The 27,986-nt window shown below is 38.8% G+C and overlaps 1 protein-coding gene across 2 annotated transcripts in view; it reads left to right on the top strand.

Annotated features, from left to right (window-relative positions):
* The first annotated feature begins 7,188 nt into the window (after positions 1 to 7,188).
* The window catches only part of ADAD1 (adenosine deaminase domain containing 1), a 49,279-nt gene continuing 28,481 nt past the window's right edge, over positions 7,189 to 27,986 (top strand). For both annotated transcript variants that reach the window (XM_049887059.1, XM_049887058.1), the window contains exons 1-5: positions 7,189 to 7,360; positions 8,499 to 8,687; positions 12,284 to 12,451; positions 13,362 to 13,430; positions 24,032 to 24,157. In XM_049887059.1, the coding sequence (XP_049743016.1) occupies positions 7,189 to 7,360; positions 8,499 to 8,687; positions 12,284 to 12,451; positions 13,362 to 13,430; positions 24,032 to 24,157 (724 nt within the window). The remainder of the gene's footprint in view (positions 7,361 to 8,498; positions 8,688 to 12,283; positions 12,452 to 13,361; positions 13,431 to 24,031; positions 24,158 to 27,986) is intronic.

Raw genomic sequence — 27,986 nt, 5'->3', positions numbered from 1 at the left:
GGGTTGTAACACCACCCTCACTCAGGTCACCTGCCTGATCCAAGGTAAAGGGAGTTTCCCTGGGGTGTGGCCTGTACCACCTTTTATCTCTCAAGAGATAAAAGGAAAGGAAAGCAAGCAGAGAGTTGGGGACCTCACACCACCAAGAAAGCAGCACCAAGAGCAGGACCCCGTGTCCTTTGAATACGGGGTCCCTGCGACTGAGAAGCTCATTGACCAGGGAAGATTGAGGACAAGGACCTTCCTCCAGAGAGAGAGAGAGAGAGAGAACTTCCCCTGGAGCTGACGCCCTGAATTTGCATTTGTAACCTACTAGACTGTGAGAAAATTAATTTCTCTTTGTTAAAACCATTCACTTGTGGTATTCCTGTTATGGCAGCACTAGATGACTAAGACATCCGCCAAAAGTAAACTGTGGTTGTTATTTTCAGGTACTGTCAAGTCCCGACCCATTAAAAAAAAAAACCCATAGCGACCCTATATATAACATAATAAAACACTGCCTGGTCCTACACCATCCTCACAATCATTGCTGTTTGAGCCCATTGCTGCAGCCACTATGTCAATCCATCTAATTAAGGGTCTTCCTCTTTTTTGCTGACCCTCTACTTTACCAAGCATGATGTCTCTCCTGATAACAAGTCCGAAGCAGGTAAGACGAAGTCTTGCCATCCTTGCTTCTAAGGAGAATTCTGGCTGTAGTCCTTTTAAGACAGATTGTTCATTCCTCTGGCAGTCCATGGTATATTCACTATTCTTCACCAACACCATAATTCAAAGGCATCAATTCTTCTTCAATCTTCCTTATTCATTGCCCAGCTTTCGCATGCATATAAGGTGACTGAAAATACCTTGGTTTGGGTCAGGTGCATCTTAGTCCTCAAGGTGATATCTTTGCTTTTTAACACTAAAGAGATCTTCTGCAGCAGATTTGGTCAATGTAATGAGCTGTCTGATTTCTTGACTATTTCCATGGTACTGACTGTGGATCCAAATAAAATGAAATCCTTGACATCTTCAATCTTTTCTCCGTTTATCATCATGTTGCTTATTGGTTCAGTTGTGAAGATTTTTGTTTTCTTTGTGTTGAGGTGTAGCCAATACTGAAGGCTGTGGTCTTTGATCTTTATCAGTAAGTGCTTTAAGTCCTCTTCACATTCAGCAAGCAAGGTTGTGTCATCTGCATAACACAGGTTGTTAATGAGTCTTCCTCAGATCCTGATGCTGTGTTCTTCTTACAGTCCAGCTTCTCAGATTATTTGGTCAGCATACATATTGAGTAAGCATGGTGAAAAGATACAACCCTGACGCACACCACTCCTGATTTTAAACCACGCAGCAAACTTTACTGTATGAAAATTTTAAAATGTCAACAAAGATGTCAAGGGGTCCCAAAATAGAATGCAGACTATGACACACGAATCTGACGGTATTACAAATGTATTACATAACCACATTGAAGGAGGTAGGGAACGAAGAACTGACCTAAATAACTTCGGAAAACAATGTTTTGAAATGGATAACATAAGGCCAAAGAAAAAAAGAATTCTACACAAATATCATACTGTAGTTGATAAATTTGTTTTTTACAGAGGTATGGGTTAACAAATCTACAGCTACTTTTACCCATATACTGTTACTGTTGTTAGGTGCTATCAAGTCAACTCCGACTCACGGTGACCGTATCTATAACAGAACTAAACGTTGCACAGTCTTGTGCCATTTCCATAATCACGGTATGTGTGAGCCCATTGTTGGGCCCATTTGTCAATCCACCTCATTGAGCGTTTCCCTTTTCTTTACTGGCCCTCACTTTACCAAATAAGATGTTCTTCAGAGTTTAGTCCCTTCTGATGACATGTCTAAAGTAGGTAAGCTGAAGTCTTAGACAACATTCTGTGATTCAGAGGGTTTTCATTAGGGAATTTTCAGAAATAGATCACCAGGCCTAGTCTTAGTCTGGAAACTCCACTGAAACCTGTCCACTATAGGTTACCTTGCTGGTATTTAAAATACCCATGCCAGCATCAGAGCAACACACAAGTCACCACAATATGACATACTGACAGTCATCTGTCACGTGACTGTCATGCGATTGTATACATATATCAAAAAACAAAACCAGGTGCTGTCAATTCCGATTCATGGTGACCCCATGTGTTTCAGAATAGAACTGTGCTCCATAGTGTGTTCAGTGGCGATGATCTTTAGAAAGTAGATTGCCAGGCCTTCCTTCCAAGGTACCTCTGGATGGACTTGAATCAAGATCCTTTCAGTTAGCAACCAAGAGCTTAACCATTTGTGCTACCCACACATATACTAGGTTTGAACAAATAAATTTTAGGTATTGCCAGATATCTCATTGTCAGAGACAGAAGTTACAAATAAGCAAGAGGGGAAGGCTAGAATGAAAGCTGTGGTGTTGAATTAAAGTCAAAGGCATAAGTATAAACTCATCTCTACAGATAGATAAATAGGTAGGCAGAGTGATAAACACAGGTGTTTGTGTATGCATTAGTGACTTATCTAATGCTGCTGTAACAGAAATACTACAAGTGGATGGCTTTAACAAAGAGAAATCTATTCTCTCTCAGTCTAGGAGGCTAAAATTCTGAATTCAGGGTATCAGCTCCAGGGCAAGGCTTTTTTTCTCTGTCAGCTCTGGAGGAAGGTCCTTATCATCAATCTTCTTCCCCTAGACTAGGAGCTTCTCACCTCAGGAACCCTCGGTCCAAAGTACGTGCTCTTTTCCTGGCACTACCTTCTTGGTGGTATGAGGTCCCCTGTCTCTCTGCTCGCTTCTCTCTTTTCTATCTCAAAAGAAATTTGCTTAAATTTTAGATTAATCTTGTAAATTGAGTCTACATAACTGCTGCCAATCCCATCTCATTAACAGAGAGGTAGGATTTACAGCACATAGGAAAATCACATCAGATAACAAAATGGTAGACAATTGCACAATACTGGGAATCATTACCTAGCCAAGCTGACAGACATTTTGGGCGGAAAACAGTAAAATAAATATATTTCCTAGCTCTGTCCTCTGACAGAGCCCAGAAACTGAAATATCCCAGTAGCAACAAGCACACCAAGTGCCCAGATGTTAGTTTCCAAATACCATTCTCCAAAGAAAGGAACCAGGCTTCCTGGAGAAATAGCTAATTTTAGGTATGGTATAGGGAAAATACAAGTATTTTGTGGTACCAGAAAGTCCTTTAAAAAAAAATGATGGGAGCGTGTCAAAAAAACAGAGAAGCCAACCTGAAAATTTCCCAATGGATAAAGCTGGAACAATTTGAGCAACAAATAATAATAGTATTGAGTGATACCCAAAGAATAAATATGCATGTCTCCATACTAATATAAATTTATTAATTAATGTATTAATGTAGAGAGAGAACAAATCTTCCTTACAGAAGAACTCCAAATAATAGATGTAGAAGGTACAAGGGAAATAAATAGAAAATCACCATTAGTGCACTATAGTAATAACTGCATCAGGCAAGATTCAAAAACAAATGCTAAAATTACAGGGTGAGATTCTAAGGTGAAATAGGATATTTGCACAGTCGCAGATTATCGTCCCCCAAATATTTATAAATACGGTGCTTTTAAAATACGTCCACGAATTCTTTGATATTCCTTTCTCCAAGAGATGGATCTCTATTTCCCTCCCCTTGAGTGGAAACTAAGAGTCCCTGGGTGGTGCAAATGGTTAATGGGCTTGGCTGCTAACTGAAAGGATGGCAGTCCGAGTCCACCCAGAGCCACCTTAAAAGTAAGGCCTGGTGAGCTGCTTCCAAAAAAGACAGGCATTGAAAACTCTGAAAGCACAGTTCTACTCTGACACATATGGGGTCACCATAAGTTGGAATTGACTCAATGGCAACTGGTTTTATGGTTTAAAGTACAGACCAAACAGCCCCTGGGATACTATGATGTTCTATAATACTTGTAATGTAGCTGTTTTCCTAGAGAGAAAGAAGTGACTCGGTCTAAACCTTTAATGACTAAGAACTGGGATTCCTTATTTATGTAATCCTTCTGACGATGAATGGCAGTATGAAGTAGAGAATAACTTGAGTCGCAAAAAATTTGAAAAAGTAAAATTTTTGCACAAAAGAATACATATGATTAAAATGCTTCATGGGGCACTATGCCACAAAAAAGTGTTTTCAAAATGTTGAGGTGTAACATATTAGTAGGCCATCAAGTCAGAGTGTTGTACCCAGCATTTGCAGAATAAGTGGCTAATTTAAAATTAGCATGAAATTAAAAAATATAATAATACATCATACTTACTAAGGATAAACATTATGGGAATTAACTTTCAGTTTTACAAATATACATATGTATGATGAAGTCCACTCTGACTCATGGAGATCCCATATACAGCAGAACAAAATGTTGTCTCATCCTGCACCATCCTCATGATCATTGGTGTGCTTGAGTTCATTGTTGCAACCACACTGTGTATTTCAAGTGCCTTCTAACCTAGGGGACTCATCTTCCAGAACTATATTAGACAATAGGGTTTTCATTGGCTAATTTTCAGAAGTAAATTACTAGGCCTTTGTTTCTAGCCTGTCTTAGTCTGGAAGTTTCACTGAAACCTGTCCACCATGGGTAACCCTGCTAGTATTTGAAATACTGGTGGCATAGTTTCCAGCATCACATCAAAACACAAGCCACCACAACAGGACAAACTGACAGACAGGAGGTGGCACCTCTGTAGCAGTCTTTCCAAATAACCATAACTCCTGTATAAGCATGAGAAAACATCTGCTGAACCCAAATTAAAGGTCATTCTACAAAATGCCTGGCCATCCCTCCTCAAGACTGAGACTGTCACAAACCAAAGGAGACTAAGCAGACTTGATGATATACTAAGATGTGGTACGCTGGATTGAATCCTTGGACAGAAAATGGACATTAGTTGAAAAACTGGTGACATGTGAATAAAGTCTGCAGAATAGTTAATGGTGTTGTAGTAATGTCAATTTCTTAGTTTTAAAAATGATCCATGGTTATGCAAGATAGTAACATTACGGGAAGCAGGATCAAAGGTATAGAGGAACTCTACTACCTTTACAACTATTCTGTAAACCTAAAATTATTTCAAAGTAAGACATTTTAAAATATGTATGTGTATATCTATGCTTTTCTTTAAGAGCAGGAGAATTTTTACCTCATTCTTTTTACTCCTTAAGTTTCTATTTCCATTTCTCATTTGCCACAGAATCTGATCTTGAAGCAAATATATTTTTGTGCTTGGAAGCTTTATTCATCATCTTTATCCTACCTCTTGGCAACATTTGAGGTTTTTTTTTTGTTGGGTTGTTGTTGCCTTTTTTTAAATTTCCTGTAACTAACTGTCTCTATATGTAAAGAGAAAAACCCTTCTGGACTGAGTTATCATTACAATTATTAGTGGATACTTGATCAAAGCAACATAATGAACATATTTTGATAATCACTAAATAAATTTTTTTTTACTGAAAACGCATTGCTTAATGAGAAGGAAGTGCCCTGGCCCTGGTTAAGGGCTCAGCTGCTATCCAAAAAGGTTGGCAGTTCGAAATCACCAGTCGCTCCTTGGAAACCCTATGGGGCAGTTCTACTCTGTCCTATAGGGTCTCTATGAGTCAGAATTGACTTGAGGGCAACGAATTTGGTTTTGTTTTTGGCATGAGATGCAGGTGGCTGTTGTTCTCCCAACTGGTCCATGTAGTCTCTGATGGAGATAGAATACTATCAATTCCATTGCTATTTTTATCTTTTTTTTAAAGAGATTTAACCTTTGAGAAGTCGTTCATATAAAAAAAACGTAAATGAGAACTTAAGTTTTATTATAAATGACATTTTCTATAATGCCTCACTGTCCTTCAGGGTTGCTATGAGTCCGAATCAACTTGACAGCAACGGGTTTGGTTTTGGTTTGGCTTATAACGCAGCTTAATTTCTTGCATTCCTTCTGGGTTAAATGCCAAAGCTTATTTACTGGTTCACTATTAAAAATATTTTCCATGGTCTATTACGAAACACCTGGGTTAGGACCGCCTTCAATTTTTACAAGGGCAAAGAACTGAAAACATCCGCATTGGATTAGAGCCCTTGGCTCTCAATGCCTGCACGTATTTTTTGGTTCAGCAAGGTTTTTTTTTTTTTTTTTTTCCTGTTAAGAGGAAAAACATCAAGGGAAGCCTTGCCAACTGACACCTTCTGTAGAGTATGACTGAAAACATACTGATGGGTTGCCTTGAAACTACCCTTGTGCAGGTACCCCCTTGTACGGGAGCTGAGCACAGAAAGGCCTCAGGTATAGAAAACAGCGATAGAAATTAAATAGACGGCGAGGGGCACCGGGCTACAGGACGAAGCTGCCGCACTGCGCGATTTTACCCAACTTCTCCAGCAGGGAGGGTGGCCAGTCAGGCCAGAACGTTGACGAAGAAGAACGCGGTCTGCGTCGTCAGACCTCAAACGTGGCGCGGGCGTCTCTTCCCTGCGCTCACGCACAGACGGGAGCACGGCGGCGTGGTGCGCACGCGGGGGCGACAGAGCCTGCGGCGGAGACAGTTGGTGATTGGACGAGACGGGCGCGGGGGCGTGGTGCCCGGGCCCTGTGAGAGCGCCGCGAGGCCGGATTTGAAAGACGCTGCTCTGGCCGCGTGGCCTCACGCAAGCGGCTTGAGGCGAGAGGTTAAGGCCGTGAGGAGGAAGCAACGGCGGCCGGCGAGCCCCCGGCCTACGGCTAGTCCTGCAGCTGCCCTCCCGCCCGTCGGCGGGGTCCAGGCGAGAGGGCTAGAAGAGCAACTTCGGTGGGTGGGGGTTGGGTCCGCGCTCAGGAGGCCGCCGACCCGTGGGCAGCGCCGGCTGGCTCAGGCACTGGGTGCTTTTTTTTTTCCTGAGCCTGCTAATGTCTCCCCTCAAGGCTGGGAGGATTTAAGTGCCACTCCCACAGACCATTCTGCCCTTTACCCTCTTTTTTAGCAAAACTTAAGGAAGAGATTCAGGAAAGCCGAGTCCTGTGTCTGTTAAAACTATAACTTGAGTTACAGAGGGAGGCGTGTGTGTGTGTGTAAATTAAGCTGTTTGTAAAATTTTTATTCAGAGTGAGTATTTTTAATTTACCGAGTAATTCATTTTTCGTTTTCCGCAATTTTCTCATGATTTGTAGGCAAGAAAATGTCTGGCAACAATGACTGGTTTCAGAGTTCCCAGGTCCCCAGCTTTGCTCAGATGCTGAAAAAAAACTTGCCAGTTCAGCCGTCTGCCCAGACAGTAACTGCACCCACAGGATACTCTTCGGAAAGTTACAGCCTGTCGAACATGGCTTCCAAGGTTACACAAGTGACGGGTATGGCTTCTTTTTCATTTGTAATAATGCCTCAATTCCTTAAGATTCTAAAATGGCCAGTAGGCTCTATTGGGCCTTTGGTTTAAAGGTTTCTTGGATGTATATATACATATATACATATATACATATATACATAAATCTATACCACCCATTCCTTGGAAACCCTATGGGGCAGGTCTGCTCTGTCTTGTAGGGTCACTATGAGTTGGAATCGACTTGACGGCACTGGGTTTGGGTTTTTTTTTGTTTTTTTTTTTTTTTGCTGTGCGTGCACACACACGTCTGTTTTACTCTGGGCATGTCCCACCTGGAATTCATGTCTGATAATGCAGAGAGCCCGCAGGTGTCTGTCTCTATGCTGCTTAACGGTTCTAGTTGGTCTTATGATCATTCCAAGTGTACCCTGCCTTTTTGAGACAAGGTGGTATTTGCTCATTCAGGGAAGAGACTGGACTTGTATTGGTGGTTTGTGTTCCACATACCATTTAGCAAAGCGCCACTAGGCAGAATATAGAGCAGGGACCAAAACAAACAAACAAAAACCCACCCATTGCTGTGGAGTCAATTCTGACTCTTTGCAACCCTGTAGGACAGAGCAGAAGTGCCCCATAGGGTTTCCAAGGCTGTAATCTTTAAGGGAGCAGTCTGCCGCATCTGTCTCCCATGGAGCTGTTGGTGAGTTCCAGCTTTTGACCTTCATGTTAGCAGCTGAGCGCTTAACCGCTTTGCCACCAGGGCTCCTTAAAGCAGGGACAAACATAATTCCATTGAATTCAGTGTGAATCGCAATATAAAGTAGTGGATGGGAGCCAGAAAGCCGGTTCTAGTCCCAACTCTGCTTCTTAATCCGTTCTAGTCGTGAAAAACATCAACTGTAAAAAATTGGCTTAGAGAGCCTCTGAAGACCTTGACATCCCTAAAATTACATGGTTCATTTATATCGCTTAATATGGCGATGATATCACTTCTCTGTGAAATAGTTTTCGTATTTCAAGAGATAAATGCGATAACAAGTTGTGCTTGTAATGGCACAACATATGACAATGTATCTGAGACAATCTTCCATTTTCAGGGAGTATTTAGTACCTTTGCTTGTCTGTTTTCTTTATTTACCAAATTGACAAATGTTTATTTTCAGGTAATTTTCCAGAACCATTGCTTTCGAAAGGACTTACATCTATTTCAAATCCTGTCCTTCCTCCAAAAAAAATACCCAAGGAATTTATAATGAAATACAAACGTGGAGAGATAAATCCTGTGTCTGCCTTGCACCAGTTTGCACAAATGCAAAGGGTTCATCTTGACCTTAAGGAAACTGTAACAACAGGCAAGTGCAAAGTTGTGCCTGGTTATTGCAGGACTGGAAAGTATTGTGCCTTTAAAAGCTGAGCATATAACTGCTAACTTTATTTTCTGTATTCACTTGATATTATGGTTGCATAACTACTAGTACATTTGATAAGTATACTTCAGAAATTTTTATATCCACATTATTTAGCCTTTTGAACCTTGCACATAATTCACATATTCAAAATGTTTTTATTCATTGAATTGTGACTTGTGTCTGTCTAGTTGAACTGGAATCTCATCAGCCTCATGGATTATTTTGGGGTGAAAATCTTTGTAGAATATACATAGTTTGTTAAGGATGTTAAATAGTTGGTGTATGATTATCTTACAAGAAGGATTCTGTGATGATAATGCCTAAGAAAAATTGCAGTCAAGTTGGCTTCTGAAATTCAGAAATTGAATGTGAAAATAGCACTTAACATGATAGGTTCTCTTTCTGTAAGCTTGTCTCTTTCCTTCATTCTCCCTTGAAGCCCTCAGACAAAAGAATCTATATCTGTATTGTGCCTGTGGAAGGCTACAGGATTACAGATGACAGAAATGCAGAAAGCAGCTTTTGATCTCTTCACTTTATGGCCAGTGATTAGAAAGAACTTTAGGAAAGTGGAGGGATAAGAAAACAAATGCTCACAAGAGATATGAAAAGGTTACATGAATGGGAGTCAAAGAAGCACAACCTTTAAAAAAAAACTGTATAAACACAGACACAGTCAAGTAGTTTGGTTTCTTTAATACTGCCCCTGGTGCTAACTCTTTGCCAGCATAGATCTCAAGGCTAGCATTTGCAAAAGCATGTAAAGCTATTGGGACTTTAGTAAAGATTCTAAGTGGTAGAGTTCTCACCTTTCACGTGGAAGACCTGAGTTTGATTCCTGGCCAGTGTGTCTCACGCACGGCCATCATTCGTGTCAATGGAGGCATATGTGTTGCTATAATACTGGAAGCAGAGCTTTCAGGTGAAGATGGAGTAGGAAGAAAGGCCTGCAAATCAGCCAGTGAAAAACCCTGTGTATCACAACGATGTGATGTGCAGCCAATCATGGGAATGGCGTGATGGTGTAGGACTCGCAGCATTTCATTCCGTTGTGCGGGGGGTCACCATGAGTCAAGGGCCCATTCAGTGGCAGCTAATAACAACAAAGGTTGTAAAGATTATCATCGTGGCATTAAGTTTCTAGCCTGTTGTTTTGGATACTACACATGACAAAAATAGGTCTTAATGTAGAAGATAGAGTTTTTCTAGGTAGGTTGGATTAGTTCCTGAGGTCAATATTATGAGCTTAATCTGTGTCACTAACAGGGCTTCAAACTGGTTCATTCCAGTTTGAACCCTGCTAAGTGTTTGCATTTCCTCCCCAAATATACAGAATCAGAATCTATAGTTAACTAGATCCCCAGGCAATTTTTACATATAATAAATTTTGAGAATCAGTAATCTAACCAGAAAACAAGTGAACAAACTCATTGCCATCAAGTCGATTCCAACCCATAGCGACCCTGGTGGTTCTCAGGTTGGTCCCTAACCAGCAGCCTTAGCATCACCTGGGCTCTTTTTAGAAATGCAAATGATCAGCAGATGTTCGAACGGGAACAAAGCGATTCAAAGACCTGGTAAATAGCTTTCCTCCATTCTTCCTGTACTGTCCTTTGAAAATGTAAGCTGTTGACTACAGTAAAAGTACATAAATAAATTGATCAGGGCAAATCTTCACTGCTCTGGGCAAAAACTACTCATAAACACCATTGATTGTGAATGGTGTTCATTTGTGTGCATAGGACTGGTTGGATGATCTGTAAGTTTGGTAGTGAGACAAGAGAATCAGTACTTCTGTGGCGTAGCGGTTGAGAGACGGTTAAGAGCAACGGCTGCTAACCAAAAGGTTGGCAGTTCAAATCCACCAGCTGCTCTTTGGAAACTCTATGGGGCAGTTCTACTTGGTCCTGTAGGGTTGCTATGAGTTGGAATCGACTCCACGGCAATGGGGTTGGGATAGGACAGGTGATTTTGATCCTTACTGAAGTTTGATAACCTGGAGTGTAAACCGAATGAAGCTTGAAGGCTCAGAACTCTAGCAAAGATGACATATTAACAGAGTGCATGTGTAATATCTCACACATAAGAATCACCTGGGCCGATTGTTAAGTATATAGAACGCTCTGCTAGGTACTCTGGTTTAATAAGTTTAGATTAGAGCCCAGGTGATCCCCAAAGAAAAACTTAGGAAACTGAGGTGACAACATGGTGGGTTAAAAACAGTTGCATCAGGAGTTGCTTGTAAAACCTTGATGTACATTACAATTTTTTTCTAAAAATTAAAAATAAGTTAACATAATGAGATTGTAAATATGTGAGGAGGTAACATAGTGAAATTCATGTGGATGGACATGTTGCCATAATCAAACAGTAGACGCTTAAGGCATACAAGGGTCTCCTAAAGTCCAAATGAAGCACTGGTGGTTCACTGGTAGAATTCTCACTTTCCAGGAGGGAGACCTGAATTCAGTTCCCAGCCAGTGCACCTCACGTGCAGCCTACCACCCATCTGTCAGAGGAGGCTTGCATGTTGCCATGAAGCTGAATGGGTTTAAGTGAAGCTTCTAGACTAAAACAGACTAGGAAGAAAGGCCTGGTGTTCTACTTCCAAAAATCAGCCAGTGAAAAACCCTCTGGATCACAGTAGTCTGCTCTGCAACCAAATGTGGGGGTGACGCAGGACTTAGCAACATTTCGTTCGTTGTCTGTGGGATCGCCACGAGTCGGGGGCAGGGGCTGACATGACAGCCCCAACATGACAGCAGCTAACAAAAATAAAGTCCAATTACCGGCAAGAAACAGAAAAACCTTTGGTTTGTAAATTTAGGAGATAATTCCATTTCATTTATCAAGCAAATATAAAAGCTCAGTTATCAGACAAAAATAATTCTAGGAATTATGAGTAACTGGATATTCAATTTAATTATTTAGGATAGCTTGTTTATTGTTTCTGTTTTGTTTTTCCTTGTGAGTTTCCTTCCTCTACCTGCTCTAAGACTGTAATCAGTTGATTTGCCTACCTAGAGGTGAGTAAGCACTGATGGGTGCGCAGGATTTCTTCAAGGAGATCTCCGTGTTCTGGAACTATATAAGAGTTATGACACACTCAGAGGGTGGGAGAAATTCAACTTAAATGCTATTGAAGTTTGAAATAACAGATCCAGGAGGTTTCAGAGGTCCATGTTTTGCATTTAGTTCGTCATTCGATAAGTATTTGAGTGCTTACTGTTGCCAGGCATTGTACTAGACGCTCATTGTCACCCACGTATAACCTGTACTCTCAAGCTGGCTCTGTTGCTCACCCTGAATCTGGGTCCAACCTGGCTGCTTGAAGGATTACTCACAACTAGTTCAGGAGGGTACCCAGCTTCAATTTTAACCCCTGTGAGCCCTAATACTGACATATCCAAAGTATGTCAGTTTCTAAAGTAAATAGTTTTCCAGAATTTCTGTACTGAGGTGTTTTCCCATATAAGAGAGATCTTTTGCAAGATCATACTGTGAAGTATTGTGGCATTTATTCTAAGTTCTTTTTCAAGGTAATGTTATGGGACCGTATTTTGCTTTTTGTGCTGTGGTGGATGGTATTCAATATAAGACTGGACTGGGACAAAATAAAAAGGAATCTCGATCCAATGCAGCAAAACTAGCTCTTGATGAGCTTCTACAGTTGGATGAACCTGAACCAACAATTTTAGAAACATCAGGTAAACACTCTTAAAGTATTGTCTTTGTAAAATGTACCATTTTCCAGAAGGAATCACCTGAAAGATTTCTGTTAAAGAGTTACTTGACAACTGTAAGAAAGAGGCTTCAGGATTTAAATAGTTTCTTTCTGTTGCTGTCTTATTGCTCACTTATAATAGTTAAAATGCTCTTTTACTGCTGCAGCGAAAGATAAAATATTACTAAACTGTCTGCTAACTTGTCAGATGGATAATAGGTTAGAGTTAGGTAAAAACATGTTTTTTTCTGTAATTGTTGGGTTCATTTTATGCAGTAAACATGTACATTTAATTTTTAGAGGTTTTCGTTGTGTTTTTTTTGAAGCATCTCAGTTAAGCTTTCGTGACCTCTTTTGTCTCTCTGACTCTGTGTCCTGTTCTCCCCCCACCCCTTGTTTTTCTGGTTTCCCTAACTGGGACCAAATTGAAAGGCCGTTGCAAAGTATAGGACTAAAAGCTTTGAAAACTTTGAATGTAGTATTTCTCTAGAAAATAGTCTGGTAAAATATTATTTTTTATTTATTACATTTTTGACAGAATATTAATTTAAAATGTTTTACACTGTATTGCCGTAAATAGCAAATTGTTTATAAGCATCTAAAATGGGCTTTTATTTTATCAGCTTTTCATAATGTTTCATTGGTTATAAGCAAGCTATACTGTATCAAAAGACTAGGAAACCCAGAAATTTGTTTGCATAAATAATTTCAAAATAGCCAAGACATTTATCAGCAGTGAGCTAATGGGCATTTGATGGTCTGGAGTTGGAAGACCACATACAGGAAAAATAATTAATCTTGGATTACTGTTTTATTGAGAATAGTAACTATGGGAACCTTGAAGTTGGAATGTTGGTGTTTCACATTTCCTTACGATTTTGTTTTACTTACAGGTCCTCCTCCTATCCCTGCAGAACCTGTTGTTTCACCTGAACCAGCATATGTTTCAAAAGTATATTATGGTAGGAAAGCCCTTTATGGTGTTCTTTTTTACAAGAGTAACACAATTAAAAATTATAATAATGTAATACTGTATTACATTATATTGCAATAATATGTAATATTGTCACACTTAGTTATGATAATATACATTAACATTTTATCATGCAAACGTGTCACTCTCCTAGAAGAGGAGAATGTTTATACTGTGCTGAAAGCGACAGAAATTAAGCAATGCAGGGGAAGACTAAAGAGAGAGCTTTTTCCTATAATGAGATGCTTGATTAATTTCATATAACTGATTTTGCTTTGGTGGGTTTCTCATTAATGAAAGGCATATAGCCAGTGCCTTTCTGGTGCTTGTTGGTCATTTGAGGCATCCATTTCAAGTAATCCATTCCCTTCCTTTTAACGGCAGTTATTTTGCCACTGTAGCCCAAGAAAACTACAACTGCTGAAGTTACTAGTTGTGTGGCCTTGAACCAGTTACTTCTTTGCACCTTAATTTCCTCATCTGTAAAATAGCAATAATTATAATTATCTCACAGGGTTATTGTGAAGATTAAATGGATTAATACATGGAAAGTGCTTATATCAGTGCTTGACACACAGTAGGTACTCAATAAATATTAACATCTATTATTTTAGTATAACACTTCAACACATATTCAACATTGTATGGTAATTATTACACTTCCCATCTGATTATGGATAGCCTGAAAGGTAGATATCTTTTTTATTCTTAATTTCAACATTGCCTATATAGTACACACACTTCATACTCTAAAGTTTAGTTTTTATGTTTATAGAATTAAAATGAAAGATAAAAGGAACTTTTTTTCTTTCCCTTTTCCAAGGCCAGAGGTTAGGATACAAACATAGGTTTGGATTCCATTGGTTTTCTAAGACAGAGAAAGGCCTTGCACATTCTTGTGTTTGCATAGAGTGAAAAGACCAGACCAGAGAAAATAGTCATAGCTAAAAGGCAAAATCTCCAATAGTTAGTTATAGTCATGAGACCTAACAATCATATGTATCAATGTATGAAGAAGCTGTTAGGGATCAGTCCGATTGCAGTGATCTCTTAATATGGAAATGTGCTCTCTGGTCTTTCCTTTCAGCCTCCGTGAGAATTTTTAATGACTAAGGGAATAAAATCCCAGGTCAAGGATTGGCAGATTATATAGATTGTGATTAGCCTGGGAAAGCAGGCTATAGTACATGGTTAATACTAACTTTTAAAGAAATACAAGAGTAGAGTCACGTTTGGTAAGCTCAAGTTAAGAATCAGGTGTCAGAAAAGGGAGGACAAACATTAACTCTCAAGTTTATAGATTAAGACAGGAGTTGGATGTTAACACTTTTGAAGGAAAAAGATGTGAGACCTACCAAATCTCCTAAATGCCCTCTGTTGGGCTAGCTATAGAGGATAGACAAATTTTGCAGCCTGTCTACTTTACCATGTTTTGAACTGAACTATGTGGAAAATAGGCTGTTTCTTCCTGGTTAGACCAAAATAGCTTGACCAGATCAGTTCATGAGGCCTACTGTAACCAAAAAAAAAAACCGTTGCTGTCAAGTCGATTCTGACTCATAGTGACCTTGTAGGACAGAGTAGAACTGCTCCATAGGGTCTCCAAGGCTATAAATCTTTACGAAAGTAGACTGCTATATTTTTCTCCTGCAGAGCAGCTGGTAGGTTTGAACCTTTCAGTTAGCAGCCTAATGCTTTAAACACTGTGCCACCAGGGCTCCTGAGAGGCCTACTGTAGTCCATAATATTCCCATTCATCCAGAAGGAAAAGCTCTTATTTTCTTTAAATATTTTTGGTCAGATGTTCTTGCAGAAAATTTGGAGACTGATAAAGCAGAATTTAAAAAGAAATATTTATCAGATGTTTCATCACTTTGATCATTATATTTTTCCTGTCCTCCCCCATTTTTTCCTAACATAATTAGTATCATGCTGTTTTAGAGCATTTCATTTTATTCTGAATGAGCAATACATTCACATGGTTAAATTTCATAAACTGTAATTTATATATGTATGTGTACATACATAAATATATATAATTCAGTATATATTGAATATGTTATTCTATGCATATATATAATTGAAAATATATGTATACATACATACACACACATATATATACATATGTACACACATGGGAGTTATATATGCATATATACACACATGGAAACCCTGGTGACGTAGTGGTTAAGAGCTGCGGCTATTAACCAGAAGGTCAGCAGTTTGAATCCACCAGGTGCTCCTTGGAAACCCTATGGGGCAGTCCTACTCTGTCCTGTAGAGTCGCTATGAGTCAGAATCGACTCGACAACTGGTTTTTTTTTCTTTTTTTAATACACACTTTTTTCCATCCTGCTTTTTATGTAACATGAATATTTGACATGTTATTGAAAACTTCCATCATGAGGACATTCTGTAATGAATTTACCATTAAGCTAATGTTGATCATTTAGGTTATTTCCAGGTTTTTACTTTATAAGTAATATTTTTTAAGTCTTTGGACATAAGTCTTTTACCACATTTCCTATTTTTCTTTGTACAGATTCCTAGAAGAGGAATTACTGGGTCAAAGCATATGAACCTTGTTCTCCATTGTGTTAAAGCTTTGATACTCATTGCTAAATTGCTTTGCAATAGAGTTTTACCATATAAACAATTTCTGTCACCTGTGTGAGAATTGCCTCTTTTATTGTACCTTTGTCTGTGTTTTTTAAAAATAGTCTATGCTCGGAGAACCCCTGAGGGAGCAGGAGAGCAGTGGGATGCAGACCCCAAATTCTCATAAGACCAGACTTAGTGGACTGACTGAGACTATAAGGATCCCAGAGGTCATGGTCCCCAGACCTTCTGTTAGCCCAGGACAGGAACCATTATCAAAGCCAACTCTTCAGACAGGGATTGGACTGGACTATGGGGTAGAAAATGATACTGGTGAGGAGTGAGCTTCCTGGATCAAGTAGACACATGAGACTATGTGGGCATCTCCTCTCTGGAGGGGAGATGAGAGGGCCGGGGGGTAAGAAGCTGGTCGAATGGACAAGAAAATAGAGAGTGGAGGGAAGTGTGGTGTCTCATTGGGGGGAGAGTAACTAGGAGTATATAGCAAGGTGTATATAAATTTTTGTATGAGCGACTGACTTGATTTGTAAACTTTCACTTAAAGCACAATAAAAATTTTTTTAAAAAAAGCCAAGATTATAGGGAAAAACTGAGATTTTTAAAACTTATATTTAGAAATTTCATATTAAATTGAATATTTTTTCAGTCTCTATGGTTATTTGTTGAGGTATTTATAATTCTCGTTGGTCTTTACCAGTATTCTCTAGTAAAATGTGCAGTGGTTGGTGGCTGGGCCTAGTATTTCTTCGCAGTGTTACAGACCCAGAGATCAAACCTGAAGCAGTAATTTACATAACAAATTAAAAGAAAGTGTTGTATTTCTGGCTCCAAATTGCCCTGCTCTGAATCTTAGCCAAATTCTTGCTTTCTGAAACACTGAGCTTTGATGGAGAGTGAAGAAAAAAACCACAAACCCAAAACCAAAAAACCAAACCCATTGCCGTTCAGTCGATCCCAACTCATAGTGACCCTGTAGGACAGAGTAGAACTGTACCATAGGGTTTCCATGGAGCAGCTGGTGAACTCGAACTGCTGACCTTTCGTTAGCAGCCAAGCTCTTAACTTGTGCCATCACAGCTTCAAACCACAAACCGCTGATCAGAATTTAGCAAAATTTAGAGATCATTTTAGGGCTTTAAGTGGTTCCAGTGCTTCTAATAGTAATTTAGTACTTATCTATTTTGGTTTTGGATAAGGCCTATTTTTTTTTGTTAGGAATTTATGTTCCTTTTTTTTTTTTTTTGAGAGTTAATTAGCACATGTAAAATGTATCTATAAGCAACTCTATATCTAAGTGTATTTCATAAATTGATATCTAGGCATGCTGCCTCAAAGATGGCAGCACATTCCATTTCACATCATTGGTTAGATGATGGACTCTGATAGAAACATTGGCTAATTACAAAATTGTTATAGTGTCTTCTGTCCACTCTACTTGCTAAACAGTGTCTCTATTCTTCTACCAACTCCCAGTTAAATGTGTACTAAATCTTAGAAACTCTTTCCTTCTCCAGAAGGCTGAATGTAATCATTTTTAGTGTTGAGATATAAGCGAAGTAAAAAAGTTAATAACTGTATTATTTAACACACTCATTAGCCTCAACAGTCCCGGAGTTTCTCACCCTGTCTATTAAGTACCTACAGACAATGGCTGCCCTTCTGTAAATGCCCTTTTGAGGGTCTTTTCTGTATACGATTGAAGCATTTGATATGCAGTTTCCAAAAGTGAATACCAGCCATGATGATCACATGTCCTGGTTTAAAATTGTTCTCCTGGCGTAATTACAACAACTTCCTTTTCACTCTAAAAAATATCCCAGTTAGGATGATGAGTTCATGGTCACAGTCTGCTAGCTACTTAATGAGGAGGTTACACATTTGATTTAGGGATAGCATCTGTTTATTGATTTAGAAACGTAATTGAAAGTCTGATTCCTCTAAGTATTATAAGTGGCAGTCATTCATGCTATTGTTTTTAGAGAGGGATCCTAGCACTTTGACTCTGTAGCTCTCCATTAATTTTAAATTGGTTCTGTAACCTTTCTGAGGGCCTCATTTTTCTTAGATGCTCAAATTACTCTCCTAGGTTAGTAAGTGATCCTTAATTCCTGTTTGTCCCTTCTGCTTAAATTTAGTGCATCCTCAACCATGAGTTGTTATGTAACTATTTCTCCAATGTTTGCTATCCATTGATCACTTAATAGGTAAGCAGAAATTTTAGGGAAATAAAAATCCAATTTAAATTAACATGAATCAGTATATTAGAAGTTAATTAGAGGGATGGTATTGTTGGATTCTAAAACAGCTGTGATAGGTAACTTCAGCTATCAGTTTGTTGATCGAGAGTAAACGTCGACCCAGAGATACATATATAGAATTATTTCTCATTTTAGAGGTTACTTTTGTTGTTCTATAGACATAGCCTATTCAAAAGCTGAAAAGTTGAATGTTTAAGTTTGAGAGATGCAGTAGTAAATGAGAAGACTTAAAATGAGAAGAAATACCTGCAAACATCCGGTAATAATCGGAACCTGGAATGTATGAAGTATGAATCTAGGAAAATTGGAAATCATCAAAAATGAAATGGAATGCATAAACATCGATATCCTAGGCATTAGTGAGCTGAAATGGACTGGTATTGACCATTTTGAATAGGACAGTCATACAGTCTACTATGCTGGGAATGACAGCTTGAAGAGGAATGGTGTTGCATTCATCATCAAAAAGAGCGTTTCAAGATCTGCCCTGAAGTATAACGCTGTCAGTGATAGGATAACATCCATACACCTACATGGAAGACCAGTTAATACGACATTTTTCAAATTTACGCACCAACCACTAGGGCCAAAGATGAAGAAATAGAAGATTTTTATCAACTGCTCCGGTCTGAAATTGATCAAATGTGCAATCAAGATGCAGTGATAATTACTGGCGATTGGAATGCGAGAGATGGAAACGAAGAAGGATCAGTAGTTGGAAAATATGGCCTTGGCGATAGAAACAATGCTGGAGATCGAATGATAGAATTTTGCAAGACCAACGACTTCTTCATTGCAAATACCTTCTTTCACCAACATAAATGGTGACTATACACATAGACCTCGTGAGATGAAATGCACAGAAATCAAATTGACTACATCTGTGGAAAGAGACAATGGAGAAGCTCAATCTCATCAGTCAGAACAAGGCCAGGAGCCGACTGTGGAACAGATCATCAATTGCTCATACACAAGTTCAAGCTGAAAATGAAGAATATCAGAGCAAGTCCACGAGAGCCAAAATATGACCTTGAATATATCCCACCTGAATTTAGAGACCATCTGAAGAACAGATTTGACGAGTTGAACGCTAGTGATCAAAGACAAGACGAGTTGTGGAATGACATCAAGGACATCATCTATGAAGAAAGCAAGAGGTCATTGAAAAGACAGGAAAGAAAGAAAAGACCAAGATGGATGTCAGAGGAGACTCTGAAACTTGCTTTCACACGTCAAGCAGCTAAAGCAAAAGGAAGAACTGATGAAGTAACTGAACAGAAGATTTCAAAGGGTGGCTCGGGAAGACAAAGTAAAGTATTATAATGTCACGTGCGTAGAGCTGGAGATGGAAAACCAAAAGGGAAGAGCACGCTTGGCGTTTCTCAAGCTGAAAGAACTGAAGAAAAAATTCAAGCCTCGAGTTGCAACAGTGAAGGATTCTGTGGGGAAAATATTAAACGACGCAGGAAGCATCAAAAGAAGATGGAAGGAATACACGGGGTCATTATACCAAAAAGAATTAGTGTTCAACCATTTCAAGAGGTGGCATATGATCAGGAACCGATGGTACTGGAGGAAGAAGTCCAAGCTGCTCTGAAGGCATTGGTGAAAAACAAGGCTCCAGGAACTGCTGGAATATCAATTGAGATGTTTCAACAAACAGATGCAGCGCTGGAGGTGCTCACTCATCTATGCCAAGAAATGTGGAAGAGACTGGCCAACTGACTGGAAGAGATCCATATTTATGCCTATTCCCAAGAAAGGTGATCCAGCTGAACGTGGAAATTATAGAACGATATCCTTAATATCACACGCAAGCAAAATTTTGCTGAAGATCATTCAAAAACGGCTGCAGTGGTATATCGACAGGGAACTGCCAGAAATTCAGGCTGGTTTCAGAGGAGGACGTGCAACCAGGGATATCATTGCTGATGTCAGGTGGATCCTGGCTGAAAGCAGAGAATACCAGAAGGATGTTTATCTGTGTTTTATTGATTGTGCAAAGGTATTCAACTGTGTGGATCATAACAAACTATGGATAACATTGCAAAGAATGGGTATTCCAGAACACTTAATTGTGCTCATGAGGAACCTGTACGTAGACCAAGAGGCAGTTGTTCCAACAGAACAAGGCAATACTGATTGGATTAAAGTCAGGAAAGATGTGTGTCAGGGCTGTATTCTTTTTTTTTTATTCAATCTGTATGCTGAGCAAATAATCTGAGATGCTGGACTATATGAAGAAGAACGGGGCATCAGGATTGGAGGAAGACTCATTAACAACCTGCGTTGTGCAGATGACACAGCCTTGCTTGCTGAAAGTGAAGAGGATTTGAAGCACTTACTAATGAAGATCAAAAATTGCATCTCAACATAAAAAAAAATCCTCACAACTGGACCAATGAGCAGCATCACGATAAACGGAGAAAAGATTGAAGTAGTCAAGGATTTTGTTTTACTTGGATCCACAATCAACAGCCACAGAAGCAGCAGTCAAGAAATCAAAAGACGCCTTGCATTGAGTTAATCTGCTACAGAGGACCTCTTTAAAGTGTTGAAGAGCAAAGATGTCACCCTGAAGACTAAGGTGCGCCTGACCCAAGCCATAGTATTTTCAGTCACATCATATGCATGTGAAAGCTGGGCAATGAATAAGGAAGACCGAAGACGAGTTGACGCCTTTGAATTGTGGTGTTGGCAAAGAATATTGAATATACCATGGACTGCCAAAAGAATGAACAGATCTATCTTAGAGGAAGTACAACCAGAATGCTCCTTAGAAGCAAGAATGGCGAGACTGCATCTTACATATTTTGGACGTGTTGTCAGGAGGGATCAGTCCCTGGAGAAGGATACCATGCTTGGCATGGGGTCAGCGGAAAAGAGGAAGACCCTCGATGAGGCAGAGTGACACAGTGGCTGCAACAATGAGCTCAAGCATAGCATCGATTGTAAGGATGGCTCAGAACCAGGGGGTGTTTCGTTCTCTTGTGCATGGGGTCGCTCTGAGTCGGAACCGACTTGATGGCACCGAACAACAACGGTGGTAAATGGACTCCTAATCCATTCTCTGGTTGCCTTGGGTTCTGGAAGGTATTTCTTCATGCTTTGTCGTTTGGATGTGGTTTAAAAATATGCCCAATAATGTATCCATAGATTTCTAACCCTTACAAAAAAACTGAGTTCTGGGCAAGAATCAATTTTATGCACTTGGACAATTTCTGCCATAATAAGAAATGAAATCATCTTTTCATTATTAAAAATAGTGATATTTTGGCTTGAAGGTGGTTAAGGCTGCTCATGGTATTGTCATTTGAAATTAGCAACTTGAAATCAAAGAAATGGAGCTAATGGGTATTATCTGTGTTGTGGTTTTATGTCATCCTTCATTTCCAGAAATCTGAGCATTTTACTCCCTTAACAGTCAGGACACATTTATCTGGGAAATAGTATTGCACTTGCTCCTTGCTCCTTCACACGTGTGCTAATAAGAGATGCATTCAGTACCTCATGTTTGATTATATTCACAATATTCATTATTACTTTGATTACAGAATTAAGAGATGATTGGTATATTGTTAATTCCCAAACGTTCTTTATGATATTCAGGAGCAACCTTTTTAACCCATAGCAAAACGTTTCCTTGCCACATATACAGCTTTTGTTCTGTCAGTACTAACTGCAGTGTACCTGTTCTCTTCTATACCATAACACAAAATAATTGCTATATAAAAACCAACCAAACCAAACCCGGTGCCGTCAAGTTGATTCCAACTCATAGTGACCCTACGGGAGAGAGTAGAACTGCCCCATAGAGTTTCCAAGGAGCGCCTGGTGGATTTGAACTGCCAACCTTTTGGTTAGTAGGTGTAGCTCTTAACTAGTGTGCCACCAGGGTTCCCATTGCTATATAAAGATACGGTTAAATAAGTTACAGTACATTCATTCTGTGGAACCATAAGAATGATGTAGCAGTAATGTGCTGCCTTTGGATGATGAGCAGGAACAGCTAAATAAAAAAAAAAAAAAAATGGGTTGCCCTCGTTTTTGTTTTGTAAAGTGATACACGTTTATAAATATAAATTGTTCCTCAAAATATCCATAGGAAACTGGTTACATCTGAAGAGGGAGACTTCTCGGTGTATATCTTTTGTATTGTTGTTGCAGCAAGAAAAAAAAGTTACATTAAAAACAATCTAGATGGAACTGCTTCTCCTGTATCATGGTTTTTTGATGATAAACACAGCCAAGTTGTTGACTGCTTCTCATTGATGTTTGTACTACATAAGGACTAATACTCAATTTGTATACCATACATTGATCATTTTGATCAATTTAATATCTGCCAGCATGCAATTATAACAACATGCACTTCCACAGTGTATGCTTTATGATTAGATAAAAGAATATAGCCAATAGCTCTTTCAGCTTTCTCTCAGTTTCATTCTTGTGAGTGACATTGTGATTGTCCTTTCACTCTTTTTGATGTGACTTTACCTATTTTTGCCTGGAAGAGAATATTAACAGTATTAACAAATACAAGTTTAACAGATATAAACAAGAAAATACGTAAATGGACTAGCTAGCTGAAAGGAATTACACCTGGTTAGCTGAGACTGCTGAGTGTTGTGCTTTCAGCATTGTGCATCTATTAGAATGTAATGATTATTTAGGCAGGTAAAAAAAATTCTATGAAAATTATAATCATACAATTCAAATATATACAGTGCTTGAGGGCAATATTGTCTCATTGCTCTCTTTCCTAGACTACCAGCAACCACCATGAAACAACAGGATCAATTAATGGTTTATAATCAAACTTTGAGAAATGCTGTGTTAAGTGATTCTGCAACCTGTGTTTCTCTAGTGTAGTGGTTCTTCACTAGGGATACACAAGCATATACATACAAAACAACCTATAGGCAGGGCCTTATTCCAGAATTTCAAGCTCTGTGATGTTTTTAAAAAAAAAATCGTGGGTGACTTTTGATATATGTTCTTGGTTAAAAACTGTTGTGTGGTAATCCTAGTTATTTAGAACTATCCTCATTCTCTTTCAGAGTTTGGGACCTTCCTGCTGGGAACACGGAAATATATTGAGCTGAATGCTTAGTGCTTTGTGGTGGTTCTCAGCAGGGCAAATACTAGGGAGTGTATTTTGATTGTTGCAATGATTAGGGAGGACAGCTGACATTTAATGGATGTTGGTCACCTTTCAATGTGAGGGACAGTCCTACACAACAGAGTATTATCCTGTGTCCCATATGATTTGAATGTCTTGTCAGACTAAATTCAATAAATATAAATCAGTAATACTCTAGTATGTAATACTAGCCCTTTGCTGTTGAGTACATTCTGACTCATAGGACTCCATTGGACAGAGTAGAACTGTCCTGTAGGGTTTCCAAGGAGCAGCTGGTGAACTCGAACTGCTGACCTTTTGGGTAGCAGCCCAGTTCTTAACTGCTGCGCCACCAGGACTCCAATATGTAATACTAAGTCACCTTTTTACAAGAAGTTTCCAAAAAGTTCAATTACTTGTGTTCTTTTAGAATTGAATACTTTAAAATCTCTTTCATGGCATATTTTGAATTTGCTTGTGTATATAAATTATTAACTCACTAAATTTAAAGGTAAGAATGAAAGTAATAAGCCTCAGAGAGAAAGCACAGTGTTTTTCAAATTCATAGTTGCTTTTGATTTTTTTTTCTAGAAGGGAGACAGATTCAGTATGCAGAGATTTCACAGAGTGTTAAAGAAACATTTAATCAACTAATTTCTAATCATTCAGAATATCTGAAATGTAGCAATTCATTGGCTGCTTTTATAATTGAAAGAGGTAAGTCCAGATTTTTGGGAAATGAGAGTTTGTAGAAAAACTATTGTCTTAATGATCTGAACTCTACTATAATAATATTTTATTTATTTATCTTTGTGCCTGTTGACATGGTTGCATTGATTTGAAATGGCATTTTCTAGTAGGTGTGAGTCATTAAACACAAAATTTCTCAACATTTTCAAAAGTAGTGATGAAGTGTACTGACCGAGACCAATAGACAATTTCAGAATGGTAACAATGGCTAAGACTTTAAGCCATAACCCTATCGGAACCATTACCATCCTGAAATATAACCATTATTATAATAAGCATTAAGAAGGGGGCTATAAAAATGAATATATTTTCTTCATTTTCAGGTAAGAAAAAAATTAAAATGTGGAAAATCATAAGCCTCTATTTTTTTTTTTATGGATGTTATATTGCAATACGTAAATTTTTATTCTCTGTTTATCATCTTTAATGTTCTGGATTAATAATTAAAAGTGAGCATCTGCTTTATGTTCATTGCTGAATTAGATATTATAAATGATATAAAAGCAGTTTGAGATTTGGTTCCTATTCTTAAGAAGTTCTTAAGATGTAGGTGGAGAGAGAAAATATACTTACCAGTAGATAGTCTGAGATGATAAAAGTTGTTTCTGTATTCTAAAAATATGTGAGAATTCATTAATAGAAGAGAACTGATGGGGTTGGAAGAGGGGAAGCTTAAACTTTAAGGGAAAATAAAGGAAAGGAAGATGTTCTGGAATGAGAAAAGGCATGAAAGAAGAGAGCAACCGGGAAAAATTACGGGATGAGGAGACAAGTTTATTGCTAGTGTAGAAGAGTATGTATAGAGGAGTAATAGGAGATACAAGGAGCATGAATAAAAAAATAACAGCATCGTTTCAAGTTTACATGGAAAAATGATGTATCCATATATACACAGGGAAGTTGGAAGCTGGTGTGAAGTTTTGTGGGGAAGAATATGTGTGAGAATACTAAATCTGGTTTCAGAAAATAGTATGCATGTGGGCTGGGAAACCTAGAGTAAGTCACACGATCGATACGTACTTAAAGTATATTATCATAAACCTCAAATAGCTATTTCTCACTGTCCAGCTAACCTGTATCTCCAGTAGAACTGGTCACGCATTCCTTATGACGTCTGTTTCATTGTTTTCCCTTTTTCTCAAATATCTCACAACCTCTTTGATCCTTGCTCTCAACTAATGACCTTGCCTCACAATTTTTAATTGGGTCTAAGAAGCTATCAGACCCAAATGTTCTTTTCTTCGCTGCCACCAAATCTATATACTTTCCTGCCTTTGTAGCAATATTCTTTGCTGTTAAAGTGAATGATCTTATGCAAAGGCTAATTCCTTCCTTAAGTTCTGATTCCATTCCCTCTCAAACCTCAATGAATTCTGTCATTTGGTTATCTTTTTTTCGTGCATTATCAAACTCTATCTTCCTGAAGCACTGTAGGTCAAGCTGCTCTTTGGCTACATCATTACGTTTATAACTCAGAGTTTATATCGCTATTGCAGAATTTACACCAAGACTGTGCTGTTCCATTTAAGGGAAGGTTTACGGACACTTTGTTCTTGAATCAACTTAAGCATTCATGGGGGCACATTGGTATCCTGACTGCCCAGGTGTCTCTGAATAACATATCTTTGCTTTCATAATGCCAATATTCTGAAAAGCCTGGCTTCCAGAACTTTTGTCCTAACCCCAAAATCCATCCTTTAAATCTGTGCTTTCTTATGCATAAGTCCCAAATCATTGTTTACTTGGCTTTATAACCACACTTCATCAAAAGGCTCCATCTACTCGTGTCTGCTCTTTACTCCAGCTTAGCTTTTTTACCTTTATTACTCCTTGGAAACTGCTCTTGTCAAGGCTACCACTGCCTAAGAAAGAAAAAATTCTTTTTTTTCTACATGTTGCAAAATGCAGTAGAGCCTTTACTGTTACCTATTCACCCAACTTTCCACAAGCATTAAACACAGATTACCATACCTTGCTTTTTCTATACTCTATGGGGCAGTTCCACCCTGTCCCATAGGATCACTATGAGTTGGAATCAACTCAACGGCAGTGAGTTTTTTGGTTTTTCCTGGTGAGCTGTCCCCCATTCCACCTCCCATGTTACTGGCCACTTTTCAGTTTCCTTTGCTGGCTTCTGTTCCGTTACTCAGTCTGTAACAGTTTGTGTTCCTCAGGGCTCAGTTTTAGTTTCTCTTCTCTGTCTACATAGCCTTCCCTTGGTAATATCATTTAAAAGCTATGGTATCCTCTGAGTTCCACACTTACATACCCATTTTGATAGCTTGTAAGTATCATGAACTTGAATATGCAAAAAGGAGCTTTTTATTTTTCCCATCTAATCCTGCTTCTCCTCTAGTCTTTTCCATCCCAATAAATGGCATCCACCCAGTTGCTCAGATTAAAAACCTGGAAGTCAACCATTACTGTTTATCTCTTTCACTAACTTCCTATAATTTATCTCTAAATCCTGTGATTATATCCCCAAACTCAGGCTCGGATCTCATCATCTTTTCCAGTTAACTTGCATTATTCAACTCTTAAGTCATATCTCTCACCTGGACTACTGTAACAGACCTTCTAATTGGGCTTCTTGGCCCGTCCACATAGCATTCTCCACATAAAGGAGTGATCTTAAAATGTAACCTGAGGTTTTTCGGGGGGGGGGGTGGGGTTGGACGGGCTCCCTTAACCTTCTGTAGCTTCCCCGTAGCTCCTGGGTAAAATCCACAAACTGCTTCACATAGTATATAATCCCTTTCTCTCCCTAACCTTATGTTATGCCACTTTCTTCACCCTCCCCCCTTACTGGAACAACTACGCCTGCCTTCTCTTTTCACCCAGGGTCTGCATATGCTGATTCTTTCAGCTGGAATGTCCTTTGTCTCCTCATGCTGCTCACTCCTCATGTTGGGGCTTAAATTTCAGCTTCGTAGGGAGGGATTCTGCAACTAGTCTTAGTCTTTATGAGGTAACCCTTTCCCCATTGTTTTTCACATCAGCCCCGTATTACTTTATAGCACTTAGCTTCATGAGAACATGCCTTGCTCACCATTTTATTCCCAGCGTCTACTATAGCACCTGGTACTTGGTAGCAGAAGCAAAACCAAACCTGTTGTTGTTGAGTCGATTCCAACTCAGAGCCACCATGTAGGACAATAGAACTGCCCCATAGGGTTTCCAAGGGATGGCTGGTGGATTCCAACTGCCAACCTTTTGGTCAGCAGCCAAACTCTTAACCACTATGCCACCAGGGCTCCCTGGTAGTTGGTAGAACCTCAAAAATGTTTGTTGAATTAGTGAAAGCCCTTTAGTTGTAGATGGAAAGCTGAATTTTTTTTGAAAGAACAAGACTAGAGATTTTCTGAAATCATCAGCACAAACGTAAAAAATAAAATGAACAAGGTATTCAAAGGAGAATATTTATAGAAAAAAGCAATGAGCTAGCAGCTGGGCTATAGAAAGGCTCCACAGTTAGGATGTAAGAGAAGACTGCCAATTTGAATTCTGTATCTTTTGAGCATGGAAATAAAGGAAATGGGCATAACAAAAAAAGGTGAATAGAGTAGAGTTCCTGGAAAAAACAAAGTTCTTTCTTGTTTCTTAAAAAAAAGTCTCAGTAGAGCAGAGGAAGAAACTATGATTTATAAAGAGTTCAAGTGGACTGAGAAAAAAACAGGTATATAAATTGTTTAAGACAAAGGTAGAATGGCAAATGAATTCTCTTTGAAAATCAAATAAATCTAGGTGTAGAAAAAAATAGATGTATATTTGAAAGCCAAGGGTAGTCTGTTTATTC

This window comes from Elephas maximus, chromosome 5 (genome assembly GCF_024166365.1).
Source record: "Elephas maximus indicus isolate mEleMax1 chromosome 5, mEleMax1 primary haplotype, whole genome shotgun sequence".
In the NCBI taxonomy this organism is placed as follows: Eukaryota; Metazoa; Chordata; class Mammalia; order Proboscidea; family Elephantidae; genus Elephas; species Elephas maximus.
This window is presented reverse-complemented; position numbering and strand designations above follow the sequence as displayed.